Here is a 17,855-nt window from a genome sequence, read left to right on the forward strand (position 1 = left end):
GAGGAAATAGGAGGTGGGGAGGGAAATGTAAATGCAACCATGCAGCTGACGTCTAGTGATGGAAGGTGGCATTCAAAATGGCCAGTGGGTTAAAACAGCTTTTCTTTAAAGAAGTAACTTTTCTAGCATTGCCTACCTGGGAGGAGGGCACTGACAGGCTCCTATGTGTTTTCGGTAATTGAGTGTGGCATATGAAGGAGAGAGAAGAGGAATTTTCTTGGATTTTTTTTTTCCAGAAGTAGCTTAAGAATTTCCCAAAGGCAGAAAAGTTGGCAGATGTTGCAAGCCATAGAGGGCCTCTCATAGATCTTGCAAAATTTACAGGGTTGGAGCATGCTCCTATCCCACACTGCTTTTCTGTATGTGACATCCACTTCCAAATACTGCATGATTTTTGGAGGCAATGACATTGTTTCCAAAGCATTTCTATCATTCCTAAACCAGAACACGCTAGATTATTGCTAACAGACTCTGCTGACAGACAGAATGTTTCATGTAGCTACAAGCTTCCCAAATCAAAGTTTGGGATATGGTGTTAAAAACAAACCAACCCCCACACTACTACAGTTGCACATATTTCTGGTACACAAAACCAGACTTACCAGGAAGTGCATCCTCTTTCTCCTCATTGCCCCCGAAAAGTCAGTTGCATTCTGCTACAAGCACAATAAGACAAATCAGTTCTGAAGTTTATAGGTGAGATATTACAAAGAACTTCTGAAAAGAGACTAAAAGGGAAGTGTTTGAACTCCTGTGTCTTCAGAATATTTGTCTGACTTGCAGTGTGCCAAAATAATTGCGCCCTGTGAGGAGATGTGTCACTTGGAATTTGAGGTAGATAGTAAGCTGACTTCCAGGCCAGCTTGAACAATAACTGAAGAGGACAAACACTTCTTGGGTTGTGTGAAACTCATTTTTAAGCTACTGTGCAGCAGGCATTTGAAAGCTTCTCATTACAAGCCTCTGAAGAGCTAGAGGTGCTATGACTGTACAATCTATGAATCCTACTGAGGGAAAAAAACTCCTCAAAAATGCTTTTTGAGCACTACAGTGAAGTGGCATTGCAATATATCGTATTGCAGGTCTAAAAGTGTGTGCAGGGGGGAAGGAAGCAGGACAGAATAGGAATGTAACATATAGCTAAACTGAGGTTTTAATATATATCAAATAGAACAAGAAAAACTTGGAAACATTACTATGTCCACATTTAACCTGACTAATTATAAAACCTGTTTAGGAGTCTAGTGTGTTATCGTTGTTTTCACACACACAGCAGTGAAGAGGCATGCTGAATTCGCAGTTACATTAGCTTCCAGTTTTACTGGATAACAAAGTGGGCAATGCCTGTTTTTTACCAGCTGAGTGAGGTTCTTAAAGCTAAAAACAACTGTTTCTGTTAAATGAACAAAGGTTTTAAAACTTTGGGGTGTGGGGGTTTTTTCACAAGCCTTCCACCTAATTCAAAATAACATGTCAATAAATTTTCATCAACTGATTTAAGCTCAGGCAGTAGCAAACTGTCATTATATTACAATTCCAGAAAAGCTTTATCTGTTCTAACCTCAGAAAAAGAGAGAAAATATTGCAGAAAACGAAAATCTTTGCCACCACTGATTTCTAGTATTCAGCACATAAAATCCATTGATAAATTTTGAGACTAGATCTAGAGACTTAACCAACTGTGGCAGTGAATGCTAAACATCTTCCATTTCAAGAGATATTTGTACTAATGTGTTTCAAGTTTCATTTTTGTAAAATTCTAATTTTCAAAATTAATTATACGCTTCAAGGTAAAATCATTGTCATATCTGTTCAAAATTTCTCAGGTTCTGTTAAAAATGTGAAATCTCAGTAGCAAATAGGCATGTAGCAAACAGCACTCTAATATTGCATCCTGATTAAAATGCAGACAGAACACTGCAATTGAGTAAAGTACATAGGTTACGGCTGTAAGATATACCTCACTTTCTTTCATATGAAAATAATATGATGCAAAAAAACTTGGTGGTGAAGCAGGGATCATTACCACGGCTGATTTACTTAGGGCATTCTTGAGGCTATATGATCTTAGACTATTAAATGACTAATAAACATAATAATGAAATAGTTTTGAAAGAGAGGACTGAAAGAGAGGACTACAACAATGTTACTAGGCATTACAGTACAATTGCAATAAAAGGAAAGGAAACTGAAGTTTATAGTGATTATTGTAAATTACATGCTCGGAGAAGATGCGTATAAAAATGTATATAAATGTATATGTAGTTGAGATTTGTTTTGGTTTTGAACATAAATTCCAGCTCCTTGTGCCTGGAGGTATCAAGGTAGCTGAACCAAGCAATGCCAGGCATTAACTCAGGGCTTACAGTACCTATAGGAAGTCCATTAGTTTTTTTCCTTATAACAGGTCTTCTCTAAAAATGTATGTTTTAATAGATTATTACATGGGCTTGCTCACAACAGCTTATTGCACTGTGAATTCTGAGGTGCCAGATTCATCAGTACATGCAACCGTTTCTTAAGTCTTTTAGAGTGATATCTTCTCCCGCAGCAGTGCTCTTATGGTTGCTGTCTTTCAATAGGAAGCCAAAAAGCACTGTTTTTGTAGCAAAGTTTAACAGAACGAATCAAGGTGGTATGTCCGAAACACAGTGGGGAAGGTGATGGCTTATAAGCATGTGCATCTTTGGAAAGTTCTGCCTTATCTTTAAATACTCCTTTCCCTGGAGTGGATGAGTTTGAGGCTACCCACTGGGCTTTCTGCATTTGTAGATTCTGAAGAAATATGTCCTCAATGGCACCGTTCAAAAGAGTAGTATATTCTGTGCTGGTTTTCTACAGCGCCATCAGAAGAGGGAGAGATGCTTCTTGGGGAAAGGTGCCCACGTGATGCAAGCTTTCATACGGGACCGGTGGTGGGAGACGTGCAGAACTGCAGAAGAGACAGCAGACTCCCCTCACCCCCTCCAAAAATAAAACTCTGACACCTTTTAATATTCTTTCTTGGTGACAGGACAGAGGCAGGTACAGTCATTAGTAAAAAAGCTTCAGGTCAAATTATTCCCTTTAGTACTTAGTTTGTAACTGGTGTTTTTAAGAGAGTTTGGAAACTTCACTTGTTTTTTAGAACTTGAGGTTAAAGAAAGGGTGGAAGGTTTATTATATACTACCACAGAGTACTAATTGAAATTAACCTTTTGCATAGCAGTCTCTTACTTAAAATAGGCTAATGTATTGTTAAACAAATGGATTCTCTTGGGCTTATTTTACACTCAACTCAAATACCAACTTGATCAAATGCAATGGCTTTGTGAACCATCCCCCAGGGGTTTAGCTGGTAGTGGAAGAGGTCCAAAAATCCAGAGCCAAAGTCTAATTTTGCAATGGGAATGAAAAAAAACGTTCAGGGTGTTTGTGTGTCTTTGTGATGCAGAATATTATGTATTTTGCAGACCTGTTTTCCTTTTTTGTGGCTTCAGTCTCCCTTGGTTTCAAGTGATACATTTTAAAATTGTTGAAAGAATTGTTAATTAGCACAATTTCTTACGCTAACTGCAAAGATCCCTGGAGAAATCCTTGCTCTTATTCAGAAACCCGTGTGCAATTAAGAAACAATTAAGTATGCTAAAGGTGTTGTGAAGTAAACAATGAAGTTGTGTGTGCTAACCCAACTTGTTTGCAGCCTTTTCCATTCCTATAGCGAGTTTATTTTGCCAGTAGTGCCTAGTTCAGGCAGAAAACGCTTAGTGCCCCTTTGTTGAAAATGGTCCAGCGTAAGAATGTGGAATAATTAAAAGCTGGTTGTCCTAGAGAGAGTTTGAACAAGAATTATGCAGACTTCGACCTACAGGAACTGTAGTCACTGCAGAGGAAGCAGGAGGGCATGGGTGCAGTCCCCAAATGATTGACAAAATATTGGAGCAAGGTCAGAGTAAAATATGAGAGCTTCATTGGGAGGAAGGAAAAGCACTCCCCACTGGAGTTTGAGCACGTGGTTATGGTACGGTCTTGGGTTGGGAGAGACAAAGAAGGAATTGAACCCAGCTTTCCCTTTCTGGGGCAACTGAACGTTTCAGGGCCAGAGAATAGTTGAGGTTGGAAGGGTCCTCAGGAGACTTTAGTTCCCCACGTTGCCCCAGCCTGCCTGCAGTGTGCAGAAAGGTAAATTGGTTGGTAAATCTGGCACACTGTGGTGCTGAAAAGTGAGAATTAGTAATTTGGGGAGCAGGATTTAAGAACTGCAACTCCTTATTTACCACCAAGGGAATTTATAGTTAAACTGAAGACTAGATGCATATGTTAGGAGAGAAGAGTGAAGGCAGAAAGTGCGTGCCATGGTAGGCTTTTCTTTCAGCCCAGAGCTAAGCCTGGGGTTCCCAAATGGCTTTCTCGCATACTAAACCATTGATTCCAGCTGTTAAGCTCCTCATCTTCCTTTTCACCTGAGCATTATTAGTATTAGTAATGTAAATGAATGGAAATTGTGTAGTTCAGTGGTATGCGTCAAATTTCTCTTGGCAGGCACTGCACGCTCTGGGGGTGTGTGTGTATGTGCAAGACTTAGGTCTCGCTTTATTTAACAAGGCACTTCAGTGCTTGCCAACCTACTTAGCAAGCGTTTAGCATATTTAAGTTTTTAAAGTTAAGCACATGCTTAAGTGTTTTATTGACTTGATGCCTAAATCAGAAGTTTTCCATTTTTATGATAATTAACGTGAGGTTGCTTAAGGTTTGGATTAATGAAAGGTTACTTGATCCCTTTCCGTGCGTGACAAGTTCTTCCTGGGTAGCTCTGATTAGCTATGTAGTGCCTGTTTCACTACTGTGAGATAACTACATGACAGATGTAATTACAGTAACACTTTTATGTCTGTACTGCAGAATGGTGAATATTTGTGATGTCCTCATTTTCCAGATTAGGTTATGACGCTCAAGCAGGAAAAATCACAAGGGATGAAAGCATACAAAGTGAAAAGGATTGCAAAGCTAGATAGTTTTTCTAGTTTCTAATTATACCTCTAACTGTCTGGGGTCTAGATAACACAAGATCAGATCAAAACTGTATCTTCTCATAAAATAAATTAAAATAGTATGGCTGAAGTCTTTCAAAACTGAATCCTAGTTCTGACTTAAATGACGGAAGTGCCAGCTAGTTTGAGGAGAGTTCTTAAAATCCCTCCCACGTGGCTACATTGGTATTTCTTACAGATGCTTCCCATATTCAACTAAGAGCTCTTATTATTTTGAATTTATGTCTTGTAGGCCCCAAGGGTTACTAATTATCATAGCTTTTAAATTGTTAAAAATTTCGGGGAACTCTGAACAGGAGAGATTTAATGCACGTTGTAGATGAGATTGATGTGAAAAGGTGCAGATCCAACCTTTCTCAGGAAGCGGAGGTGACTGGACACAGGCTACAGCAGCGTCAGGAAGTTTGGGCTTGGACAAGATATTCTTCTGTATCCAAGCTGAGGTCCCCCTGTTGATTTTGATTCATTACCACTGTATAATACCAAAAAGTTAAAAACAAAAAAGCCCCCAAACCTTTTACCTCCCAATCAAGCAGGATTACTTTTTCTATTGTATTTTTCAAGCAAGATGCTATATACAGATACCTTTTCTGGTCTGTGAAATTCTTTTTAATATACTTTTGCTTTATTTCTGTTCCTACTGAGTTAATGTATTGCTTTCTCATATGTAGAAGGAGGCCATTAATTTAGTAGTCATTAAAATATATCATTTTATTATTTTAAATGTGACAGCTTTTTCAGCTGTTTCTGTTAGAATTGTGTTAATGAATTTTCTGTTCCCACAGATGGGCTGTGAGCTAAGCAAATGATAGGATGCAGTCCCAAGCATGACAAGAAAATTAGAAACACTTAAATGAACAAGTGTTTATGAAATAATGTATCCTCCTGAAAATAGTCAAGAACAACATAACTGAACTTTGGACTAAGCTGGTCTTGAATTGCAACCCAGTCTTCTACATTTTCTTTCTTCTCTCTGCACAGAAAGATAGCACAGAAGATGAAGAAGGAAACAGACACATGTTATTAAGGTAGGATGAAAGCACCTGATATTTAAATGTTGCTTGGAAACTTTCATTATCACATAGAAATATGTATGATGTACCTCTACAGTGTAATGATTGTTGGTTTGTTGGGGGAATAACCTAAAAAGTGAAACTTCTCAAAGTCTTACTGCTAATGTATATCAGCTACAGACAGATAAATAGAGGCCCAACAGACCAGTGTCACCTGCTGACCCCAAACAGATATTTTATTCTTGATACTGTTTTTTTTTTAATATACATATTCCTCTAATTTTTCATTCTGTTTATACATACCTATATCATGGGTCACCTGTTGGTGTTTCGTAAGCTGCAAGGATGAAATGTCTAGTTTCAGGTAGTGTTTCCTGGGTTTGCACCAGTAAATTCTTAGTGCTGGCTGGCGTTGCAGCATCACATCAACAGGCTGGGTTACAATCAGAGTAAATATACTGTAAATAATTGTGTATGCTTACTCCAGGGAGAGCGAGGCAGGCAGCAGTGAAGTCAGCACCTTGAAAGCTTCCTGTTGGAGAGGGCCAGGGCGAGCAATGACTGTGCTTTATGCAGGTGGTTAAATTTGGTGAAGAGAGAAAAATTGGAGTGTACACAAAAATGAAATGCTTTGCTGTGGTTCTGTCAGACAGGTTTGGCCGTTATGAGACTTGTGTTTATGTAAGCAACAAGTGTTATGTTATGTCCCAAGATTAGATTTCCTTGCATCATTTCTCCAGCATTTGACTTGGGGGCTGTCTGACCGCTGACCATAACTTAGCCAAAAAAAATCTCTTAAGGGAATAGTTTTGCCCCTAAAGCTTAAAAATACAGTAGTGCCTTCCCACTTCTATTTGCATTTTGGAGCAGAGATCCTTAGACTAACCTAATAGTCACTGGAAAATCATGGTATGTGTTTCAGTCTTTTAGTTTGGGGGGGTAAAGGGGAGCTGTTTTGAGATTCCACTGAAGCATCATAGTGGAGGCCAAGTTTATTATGCTCTGTGGTGAAAAAGCAGAAGAAAAGATCTTATGGTTCAGAGGAACGTTAAGTATTTTCCAGATACTTTGGAATGCCATGCAGTGCTAAAGTATCCCACTTAATATTCTGCTTGCTTTGCCAGAAATGCAGCACATTAATAAACCGCATTAGTTAGGAAATAGCTTTCTGAGTGAACTAGGAAAGATAATTGGAGATTTTAGGCAAAGCTATTGAAGCAGAGACAAGCTGGCATCTCCCAAAAGCTAATTAAATACTAGTAGAGCAATAAGAAAGTATAGTATATATTTGGGAGACAAAAGTCAAGGGGAAAGAGTTGAAAAGATACTACCTCAATTTGCCTGAAGATAATACCTCCTGGTGGTGAGCCTTTATCACCACAGAAATTACCAAGCACTATTGAAATAATCATCTGTTTTGTGAAACAGTATCTTCCAGAGCCATACTGACTGTTCAGGCTTGGTGGATGACTTGCATGTAGTCCTGACTCATTTCTGAATCTGAGATATAATATAGGGTTCAGCAAATAATAGGATTTCTGGGCATTTTTCTCCATTTTTGATCCTAACGGAACAACTGGGAATTGTTTTGTTCTGATCACATTGAATTTGAAACATTCCTATCTTACCCAGTAATTGGTAAGTAATGGTTTGGGTGTTCATCCAGGTTATGGAACAGGTGAGTTTCAGTATCTGCAATCAATATTTTTATAAACAGTGAAACAGAGCAGCAGGGAGACAGGAAACGCTCAGCTTCAAACCTAGTGGAATTAGGGTATTCTTCTCAGAGATATGAGTTCAAATCCCTTCAAGCACAGGGGGGAACTAAAACCAAGTTTCCTATCTTGAGTTTGTGCCATAAATTTGGGGGTTAAAAAAAGTGTTCTCATCCTCAAATATTTTTGTGAATCCCTCTGCCATGATTTTTTCTCTTGCTCACTGAAATTTGTGCAGCAAGTTCAAGCCTAATTTATGTATGCTTGGGGACAGCCAGATCCACATATCTTAGGGAATCTAGTGTTCATCTGGCATTCTTTTACAACCAAGATCTGGTGAAGATCAGCAAAAAACAATTTTTCAGGAAATGAACTTTGAATATGTCTGTCTTAGAAGCAGTGCTTTATTATTTGCTTAGTAAGTATCAGCAAGGGGCCCAGTTGCTGATACCAACTTCCTCAATTGTTTGTTTCCATTCAAACAAAATTAAGCAAATGCTATAGGTAAATATTCACTTTGCAGGCTCTCACCCCAGCTGTTTGTTATTGCCACTCCATTGGACTGAAAACGCATAGTAATTTGCTTCTGGCAAAATACGATGGAATAACCATAACCGGTGATTTGAGTTAGCATGGCTGATTCTTGTCTAAGCAGAGTGTGGAGCACCCGGATGAAGTGACGTGACCTCCAGCAAGCAGGGGCACCACCTACATTGAACAGCATTGCTGGTTTTAAAAAATTATCAAGCATTGCAAGATGGTCACTTCTGAAACCAGCTGTCAGATGTGAAAATCTGACAGTCTGTCACCTAAAAGGTGTGTACTGCACAACGACAAATACTCATGAAATAAATAGGTAGAAGAGATAACTGTAGCATTAATCTGCTGTGGTGGGAATAGGTATTCTAATTATGAAACCTGCTGCGGGTACTGTGAAGCTTACTGAATCAGAGCTGAAGTGCTGGTACTTAGTTAGCATAAAATAATCTTTCTGTTAAGTCTAATTAAAGCAATCAAACATACCATGATCACACAATTAAGTGCTACTAAAAAATTGATTTAGTTCAGTGTCCAATTTCTCAGTAAATGCATCAGTAAAGAAGGATATTATCCGAGGGTGCATCACTGAAAGGACAGTAAATCTATTTCAGCTTTCCTAAATTCATGCGTAGCTCTGAACTGAGAACAGGGTTAATTATCATGCACCTGCCTTCGTATCATTGACATCAGATAAGGGATTTGTTGGTTAGTAAGCTTATGTGCTGTTGCTAGTTTCTTTTATAATATAAACATTCTCAAGTAAAATTGGATGGTGTTTCCCTTTTTCAGGTATTTGTGCTATACCTTCTTGTTTTGTATTCTTATATTCTGGAACTTGATAATTTCACTTTTATCAAATTCCTTTTATCATGGAAAAGCAAAGATGATTCACACATTTGATTAACAAGCTACTGACTTCTGTTACTCTAAATTTGTGTAACAGGAGTTGTCTTTCATTTAGGTGGTTTAATGTCATGCCCTTTCAAAGCAAAGCAGTATGTTTCCACAAGATACCTATTAACTGATTTGCTGTTTTGTTTCGGAGTGGCTTAACGTGATTGCATGTGCAAATCTGTCAGCTGGGGGATCTGATTTACAAAAAGTGTGTTTGATAGATGTCTATCAGTATGCTTAGCCAGGCAATATCAACCCCTTTAAATTAAGTTTGGTATTAAGGGCAAATAAAAGTGTCTTTCTTTGGGTCAGACTACTAGCATGTATGGGATTCTAGAAATGCTGCTTGGTGTTTATCATTTAGGGATAATTAAGTATGGCAGATTCATCTTGCTGGGCTTTGTCTGTTGCTACTTCTTTTCATGTAAGAGCTAATTGTTATATCTTATTAGATTTAACAGCTCTGTTGGCTAAATACAAGGACAGCTACAGGAACACCCTGTGGCAGTGAGCACCGCACCATAACCAGGGTAGTATCACTAGTCTGAATGTACCTGATGCCAAATATAGCCAAACATACTAGGCATAAATATTATAATGGCACAGTTATATTTATGGAAGACTGGTCTTTTGTCCTGCCTAACTCCATTATACATTTGCAATGCCAATATAACCCTCTGGTCGTCTTTGACAAAGATGCACAGAGAAAAGAGCCAAAGAGTTTAGAGTATAAAATATTAGCAATATACAAGTGATAAACAGAAATGCTCAACTACTGTTGTACATGATTACCTTGCCTTACCTAGCAAGAAAGTTTTTTCAGATGTTGTCTAGGGATTATCAAACTAGCAAGCTGATAATGAAAAGTTTGAAATCAATGAAATGTGTTTTGAAGGAAGGGATCACAAGGCTGATGTTTCATTTCCCTCTGTCTCTCTCCAAATGCGATCTTCATAAAATGTGCAAATGAAATAGCAAAATTAATAGGCAAAGGCAATGTGTAATAATACTTTCTAGAGTAATTTTTTTCTGATCTGATCTTAGATTTTTTTTTTCTGGTCATGGTTTATATTTTAAACTGTGATTTTTGTCTTTGAGTCAGAAAAGTTGAGGAGGATTTGGAAACCTGTGGCTATGCAGTAGGCCTTAGGTACCAATGCCTCTTGCAACGCACTGCAATTGCTTTAGGGTGTTTTCCTCATGTACGAAATACAGGAAATGGAAAAGTCGGTATTGATTCTTTCTTGATAGTGAGGTAAATGATAAAGAAGTTAATCAGCCAATGCTGTTGACTTTGCTTTCTTCTCCCAAATACCCTTTTAACATCCTCTAGGTGAGCGTTTTGAGGGGAATCCAGTTTTGTATGTGCGTCCATATATATACACATCACAGACATGCTTACGTTAGTATTAGCTAAGGTAATGCAAAATTCTCCCATGGCGCTTTTTTCCTTTTGTTTTGAGAATAGCTCCAATTTGTCTTTAGATTTTATTCTGTTTGATACAAATGAAACGAAAATAAACCTGGTTAAATTGAAATTCATCCACATAGCCTTTTGCACTAGCAGTTAACTAAATCAGCTTAAAATTACTGCCCTGTCATGTGTATGTGCACACTTATTCCATTTTATTGCGTAATGTGATCTGCTCCCGCTGAATTCAGCTCCCTCACACCCATTTAGAAAGACCTGTTTTATTTGCTATTACGGCCACACGCTGTATGTACCCCTTCCGTTACAGTAGTCATGCTAATGCCGAGGAGGCAGTTCTGGCCATCTGGGGCAGTGTCTATGGGCACGCAGGGGCAGATCCAGACTAACTGGTTGCATGCGCATCTGCTCTGAGAGCTGTGTGGAAGGCTCATCATGAATGATTGTAGCTAATGTGATCTGCTTTCCAGAGCCAGCTGGCCGGTCAGCTCAGCTCTGTCCTGCCCATGCATGTGTATATCCACTCTTGAGTCCTAGGTATTGATGTAGTGAAGATTTCAAGTGGTTTTGATGAGGATGCAGCCATAAATTATGTAACTGAGACTCTTTTTAAGTATTTGTGCCAAATGTCAGGCGCTCATTTTCAACTTTCCCTGTTGGAAGAAAAAAAGGAAGCAATTTTCGAGTATTTTCCAAATGGAAGTGAATAGTTTTCATCTAGTCTCTAGTAAAATTAAATCCAGTAACAATTGGCATATGTGCAAAATCTTTGGGAAGTTTTATTGGCAGTCATTATAAAACACAGTTCAGTGGGTTCGTTTTCAGCTTTGGGGGTTTGACAGGGGAACTCTACAGAAGTTTTAGATTACCACATTTTAATTTGCAAGTATAATTCTCCAAATTTGCCTCATTTCCCCTTAAGAGCAGTCGTTAAAATTTGCTGACATTTCACCCTTCTTCAGAGAGCATGGCAGCCCGAGGAAATAGCAGTTTTCCAGAATTTATGTCAAAGCAAAGTTTTACTCTGATTGCTGTCAAGTAGCTTGTTTTTCTCAGAGCTGTAAAGCAGGTGTCTGTTTCCCAGTATAACTAGTGCTACAGTAAATTGAACGAGAGAGTACTAACATCCCTGAATGCTGAAACAACTTTGAGGATCATGAGTCATATCAGCTGTGTGGGTGGAGCTGAAGAAATAGGATCACATAAACTATTTCCCTATTGATTTCTTATGAAAATACAGTTTATTTAAATTAAGAGCTTTGGGTAGTGTGTGTAAAAAGAGAAATCAGTCCAATTTACACTAGAGACTGTACTTAGCTACCAGATTGGGAATCCCTCCCAAGTGTGAGGTTAGGCTTACTTTACTTCTAATTTGCACAGTCTGTCTCTCATTTTAAACAGCCACGTTTCAAAGCTGGCGTACACAGGCACCTTCCTTTACTGCAGTGGAATAACAGGGCTGCGTTTCTGGATCCAGCTGGTGATGTATCTAGCCTGGGAACTGAGCTTGATCACCTTGGGCAGCAGAGGCTTTAACACTGCAAGCTGTGTAAGGCACCGCAGGGAACCATTTTGTGGTACTGAAACACTAAGAGAGATTTTTTCCTAACTTGAGGTAGTTAGTGACTGTCTCTCATTTGAGCCTACTGCAACTGCTGATTGTATTTCTATTCAGAAAAGTTTTATGACAGCATGTGACTTGCTAAGCCAAAGCTGCATTTGGTCTTTAGGTGTTTGTTTTGCTGCACTTCAAAGTTCTGCTTGTGGGTCTATCACAAAATAAACTTCTTTTCCAGGGAAACAATAAGCCAGTCAGGGCAATGAGAGGAAAAATACTGGAGACCTGAGTCAAGAAGCATGTTCCCAGATCAGAGCCCTTGTTGAGAAGAGCGAATTTCAAACATATGTTAAATATATTTTAAATTACAGGCTTAGATTCCTATGTCTGTAACTTCAAATACATTTAAGTCTTCGTTTCTTCTAAGTTTTTCTCTCTTCTGCTGTTGCTTCATCAAACAGAATCTGCCTGCGGTGTGAGAATTCTCAGCTAATTGGGCTTTCTAATTACTGTAAAATTTGTCAGTACTTTAAAGCATGTTGCTGTTGTGTGCTGTAGTGATCGTGTAATTAAAGCATATGCAAAATATATAAATAGCCGGCTCTTATTTGCATGTACTTTTAAGCACATGCTCTCTGTGGACCAGCTCTTGGCTTCAGCAGTAGTGACTTTCTGGTGTCAGCGGGCAGTACGAAGGCAGCAGGGAGATTCGGTGAGCCTCCTTCTCCAGGCACCGCTGCTGCTATGCAGCCAGGTACCACGCTGTGCTTTTGGAGCAGTTCCTTAGCTTTAGAGGGGAGTAAGGAGTAAATCTTTCTTCACACAGGAAGGGTACGAAAGGAAGTGTCTCAGAGCTGATTTTCTTTCTGGCTGGAACAAAGTTAAAGAGCCAAACTCTGCAACTAATTGAATTTCTCTTTGCTTCCTATCCTAGTTTCAACATTTTTCAATGACCCACACTGCATTGGAAAGGTGTATGAAAAGATTTTTTCATAAAATGAGCACTGTCAGTACAGAATATTTTAGGGTTTGTTTTTATTTTTATGGCCAAACGTTTTTATTTTTATGGTCCAAAGTATTTTGCACATTGTGTGTGATCTGTTTATTTTGAGAAATAGTGAAGACTTGTATTGCCCGTTGACTTCATTACTGACCTGCAGGTATATTTTTAAGAAGAGCTGAGCCTGAAAAACAGCAGATTATGAATTTTATGAACTCCTTTCTCACAAATGGCACTTAAGAGCTGCAGTTTTCTTTTAGTGTGGCATGAATGCTGTTTGTGGCACAGCAGGACTGTCAAGAGAATTTGAAAATTAGAGGATATGAATCATCATAAAAACAGTGCTAATGTTATTTTCCATGACTAGTGGTCCATGATGCAACTCTGGATCCAATCTTGCTTTATTATTGAGACCAGAAATTCAGCAGTTTGGGAAAGATTTTCCCTGATAGTCCTTGAAGCTTTCTTTGATACCACAAGCCATCCAGCTATTAAATTCTATTTAATTATTTTGGAGTAATTTAGTAATTGAGAGTAGTGACACAAAAGCTTGAAACCCCCTCTTAGCACAGGAGGGCAGATAGTTGCTAGATAGTTGCCGCAACACGCTGCAAAACGTTTCCAGAGAGGCTGGCCAGAAAAGATGTTCCTGTTCGTTTCTCTCTGATTGCCAGAGAAGGGGTCATTAGGCTCACTGGTTAATAGACAGGTGTAATGAGACATCCCAAACCTCGAGTTTGAAGGTGCTCGACTATGAACAAGATGCTAAGCCTCTGATTTTCCTTTGTTTCATAAAGAATTATTAATTTGCTCTAGCATTTTGAATTCCCCTGCGTCCCCAGCATGTTGGTTTGAAATGCTGTTTGTTTTGTTTTAGATTTCCTGTGAGCTGAAGATTCAATTACGGTTCACTTTAGTGAAGTATCCAAATGAAGTTTGTTGCTCTTTATGAAGTAGTGAAAGAATTTGGGTAGCTAACAAAAGTTACTATTTAGTGTTGGTTTTCAGTACACCGTTGTGAGCATTTGTGATGAAACATTTCTGCCATGATTACAAGGATGAAGCCCATAATGTTTTGATGTGACTGGTGGGGAACACCAAGGAGATTCTTCCTAATTAACGGGGCATCCTTTGTGTTTTACCACTTGAATGACTTGAAGGCAATGTGTTTATTCTGCAAAGAAGGCTGAGAGAGCTTTTGTTCCTAAGCAAATGTCCTGATACCCTCCTGTCACAGGCCACAGGTTTTTACCGGAAAGGAATAAGGAAAGACATTGGTAAAAGTCCAGACTCCCAGTGTGAGGAAGAGAGATCTCTATCCGTATGTATTGTGTGCAATGCATAGATAGTCTGGGCTGCGAGTCTTCTGTGCGGATAGTGCAGGTGTGGGCAGCAGAAAAGGGCTTGGACTGTGATATGTGTTTAAATATTATTTTGCTGTTGAGTAGAGGAGTAATCTGTTGGCTTTACAGTCACAGATTGTCCCTGCCTTAAACACCCTGCGTTACTCTATATCTCTCTGCAAAGTGTTCCTTTTCTGATGATATGAAATGTTTTGATGACACTTGATTGAGTTTAAACTGAAAAAGTTTCTAGCCAGCTCTTCACTAGAGGAGAAGTGTTTTGCAAATATTACAGCTGATGGGTAATGCTCAGTGTGGCTGTGAATCTTTTCTTATGTATGACTAATGTCAGAAATCCATCAGTAATTGAATAGCTAAATGCCATCTGACATCTGTGTCGCCCCTGTGTTACCCAATTAAAGCTGGTTGTTATATAAATTTACACCAGCATAGACCTGCAGTGATGGAGTAATAAATTAAGTCTTAGATGGCCTTTCTGCTATGAGGCTCTTGGCAAAGGGAAAAAGATCTGGTTTTGGTTTTGAAATGCAGTTCTGCGCACTGCTTGGATCCTGTCGTGAAGGAAAGTGTTTGTACTCTGTGGTCGTTTCTTAAACCACGCTTGTATTGAGAAGAGAAAGTGTGACTCTGGCTTGCACCATGTCTTTTAAGGGAAACCTCCACTGTTGGGGAAAGAAAGGAGAAGAAAATATATTTTCCCTGCTTTTTTGGTGTAGTGCTTGTTGCTACTGTTTGATAGAAGGAATGGAAACTCCTGGGCGTTTCTGTTGTTGACTTTTCATTGACTAATCCACAGACCTCCAAAATGGTGCATGTACTTCTCTTGCAAAGCGGATTCAGATAAATCTCATGTAACCTAGCTGTGGCTGGTGATAGCGCTGGGTATCTGAATAGTGCCTGGGGTCCCAGATGAGTTGAGGCCTCATGGTCAGGGCAGCAGACGCTGCGGGCTCGTGGCCGCGTCAGGCTCGTGCTGGAAGTCGCCTCCGCAGGGGGAGCACCAAAAGCTGGCACTGCTCAGAGATACCTGCCGCCTTGAGATTTTGAGTCAGATCAAAACTTTCCCTGAACACCTGGGCATGACTGGAAATAAAGTGTGGTTTAACCCCTGGCTGTGTTTTAGGGCCTATGACAGCTCTCATCAGCTTCCCGCCAGTGTTTGCCCCGGCATGCCCACGTGCCCATGGCAGGGACGCTGCACAGGCAGGGCAACATGGAAACCCTGACTTTGTTTTGGAAGCACTGGTTTGATTAAACCCCTTTACAAGGTGGCGTGCAGTTTTGGTTTTACCCCAACGTATATGTTGGCCATTTTCTTGGTATCCTTTTAAGGTAACTGATGCATTTCTTTCCCAGACCATGCGTGACACCTCAATATTGAATGCTGCTTTCCTGCTTTATTCCAGGTGATGTACTGACTCAGTAGAGGATTGCTAACTTTGTTTTCCTGTTGCCCTCTCATGCAGCAGGCAGTATAACTGATCTAGTTGTTACATCTGGCTCAGCCAAGTATGGGCTTGGATGTGTCGGTTATATACATCATATTCAATCTGCAGTTTAACAGTTGAGGTTGTTATTTTTTCAGTGACTGTTATTTTCTCTGATATTGATGATTTTTGTATGAAATTCTGGCACTCCTTTACCAATTAGTTTTCCAAAGTATTTTTCATTTTTATTCAGGGCTTTTCAAAGCTTTGGCATTTTCATGTCACATATGTTACATATAAAATTTTTCCAAATAATGTGGGGATATAGTGAAATTATGGTATCTCTCGAGAACCATGACAAATTGTCTTCCATGTCCTATAGCTATGGCTTCAAAAAACCCCATTTTTTACAGTGTTTTCCTACCACTTCAAACTATAAGCTTCATAAAAGCAAACTCTCTGAATCCCTATTTTGGTTTCATTGTATGTTGAAATGGATATGTCAGCAGCAACATTTTTCTTCCTAGACTTGAAGTTACAGTAGTTTTCCATAAAAATAACATATTCCAGAATTAATGGAAAATTCGTGCTGAGCTACTTCGTATTAGTTAGCTTAGTATGTCACCTCCAATGTTTCTGTTGGCTGACAAAAAATGGCTGGTATTTTCTATTTATCAGTTCTTCTGACTCTTTCTCTGCAAAGTCCCAAAGCTAATAGTCTGCAGGTGGAAGACTTCAAATATTAAATGGAAAAGATGATTGATTACATTTAAAACAGGCAAGCTTCCAACCACATTGCTGAAATGTTGTTTTTAAATCAATTATGATTTCTAATTTGTTTGACTTGTTTGATGATTTTGAGAAATATTTTTATAACTTAGGTGAGAAGGCGGATATCATTGGATCTTTTTATTCTTTTAATGTGAGCTCAAATGAATAAACATGTTAGATATATTAGATATCCTGACAGTTCTAGGAAGCAAACAATTTACATGATGCAATCTTGTTCAGTTTTAGGTTCAGCATGAAAAAAACTAGCTGTCTTTCAGAGAAAGCTCTGAGAAATCTGTTGCTTACATTTCCAACTTGCTTGCTCTGGAGACTATGCAAGACTGGTATCGAAAAGACAATATCCCGACTGAAATTCAGACCAGTTTGATTTTGCTCTCTTATGACGATACATCCTTCCTTCACCAAAAAAAAAAAGAAAAGGTTGAGCTAAGCCCTTAAAATTGTCAGCTTACATCCTTTACCGTTGCAGGTTAAAAATATAATGTACTGATACAGGTGCAGAATCTCATTAAAACTGCATGCTGCAGATGTTTTCTAATGGAAAAATATCTTTCCAATAAAATCAAAATTCCTCGATGTCCCAAAACACTGTATTTTTTTCCATGCTCCCCTTCAAAATATCAAATTAATGTTTCCTTTTCTGTCTGCCTTTAAAAGAAGAAAATTGATGAGAAGCTTTCAGAAGAGTAGCCCCAAGCCTTTCCTCCCCCGTCTCCAATTCTATTTTGAATTCTCTATAATGTATTTCTCTTAATTCTGCGATGCAGAAAGTTTAGTTTTTTTTTTTCTCCAAACACCTTTTTTTTTTGTATTTAAAAAGTACTTCCATGTCCTCATCTGTTCACAGTTGCGTTCCTGCATAGCCCATAGTTTCCTGCAGGAATGGTGTGTGTCATGGTTTTTGTTTTTCCTTTCTGTTTTATTTTAAGGATAGTTGGTCAGAAGAGCAGGGTGTGCCCTGAAATATGGTAATAGGGTTTTAAATAAGCTGAATACAATTAAATTGGTAAATTGGATGATTTTCTAGAATGTTGGCTTTTGAGATGCTTGAAACCCTCAGCCTGGTCCCAGCTGAACTCCGAGAAAGAGCATA

The 17,855-nt window shown here is 38.9% G+C and overlaps 1 protein-coding gene across 1 annotated transcript in view; it reads left to right on the forward strand.

The window, feature by feature from the left end:
• The window catches only part of FAM13C (family with sequence similarity 13 member C), a 135,661-nt gene that overhangs the window by 30,384 nt on the left and 87,422 nt on the right, over window positions 1–17,855 (forward strand). Inside the window, exon 6 of the mRNA XM_067299788.1 lies at window positions 6,020–6,058. Coding sequence (XP_067155889.1) covers window positions 6,020–6,058 — 39 coding nt within the window. The remainder of the gene's footprint in view (window positions 1–6,019; window positions 6,059–17,855) is intronic.

Source organism: Apteryx mantelli, chromosome 7 (assembly GCF_036417845.1).
Source record: "Apteryx mantelli isolate bAptMan1 chromosome 7, bAptMan1.hap1, whole genome shotgun sequence".
In the NCBI taxonomy this organism is placed as follows: Eukaryota; Metazoa; Chordata; class Aves; order Apterygiformes; family Apterygidae; genus Apteryx; species Apteryx mantelli.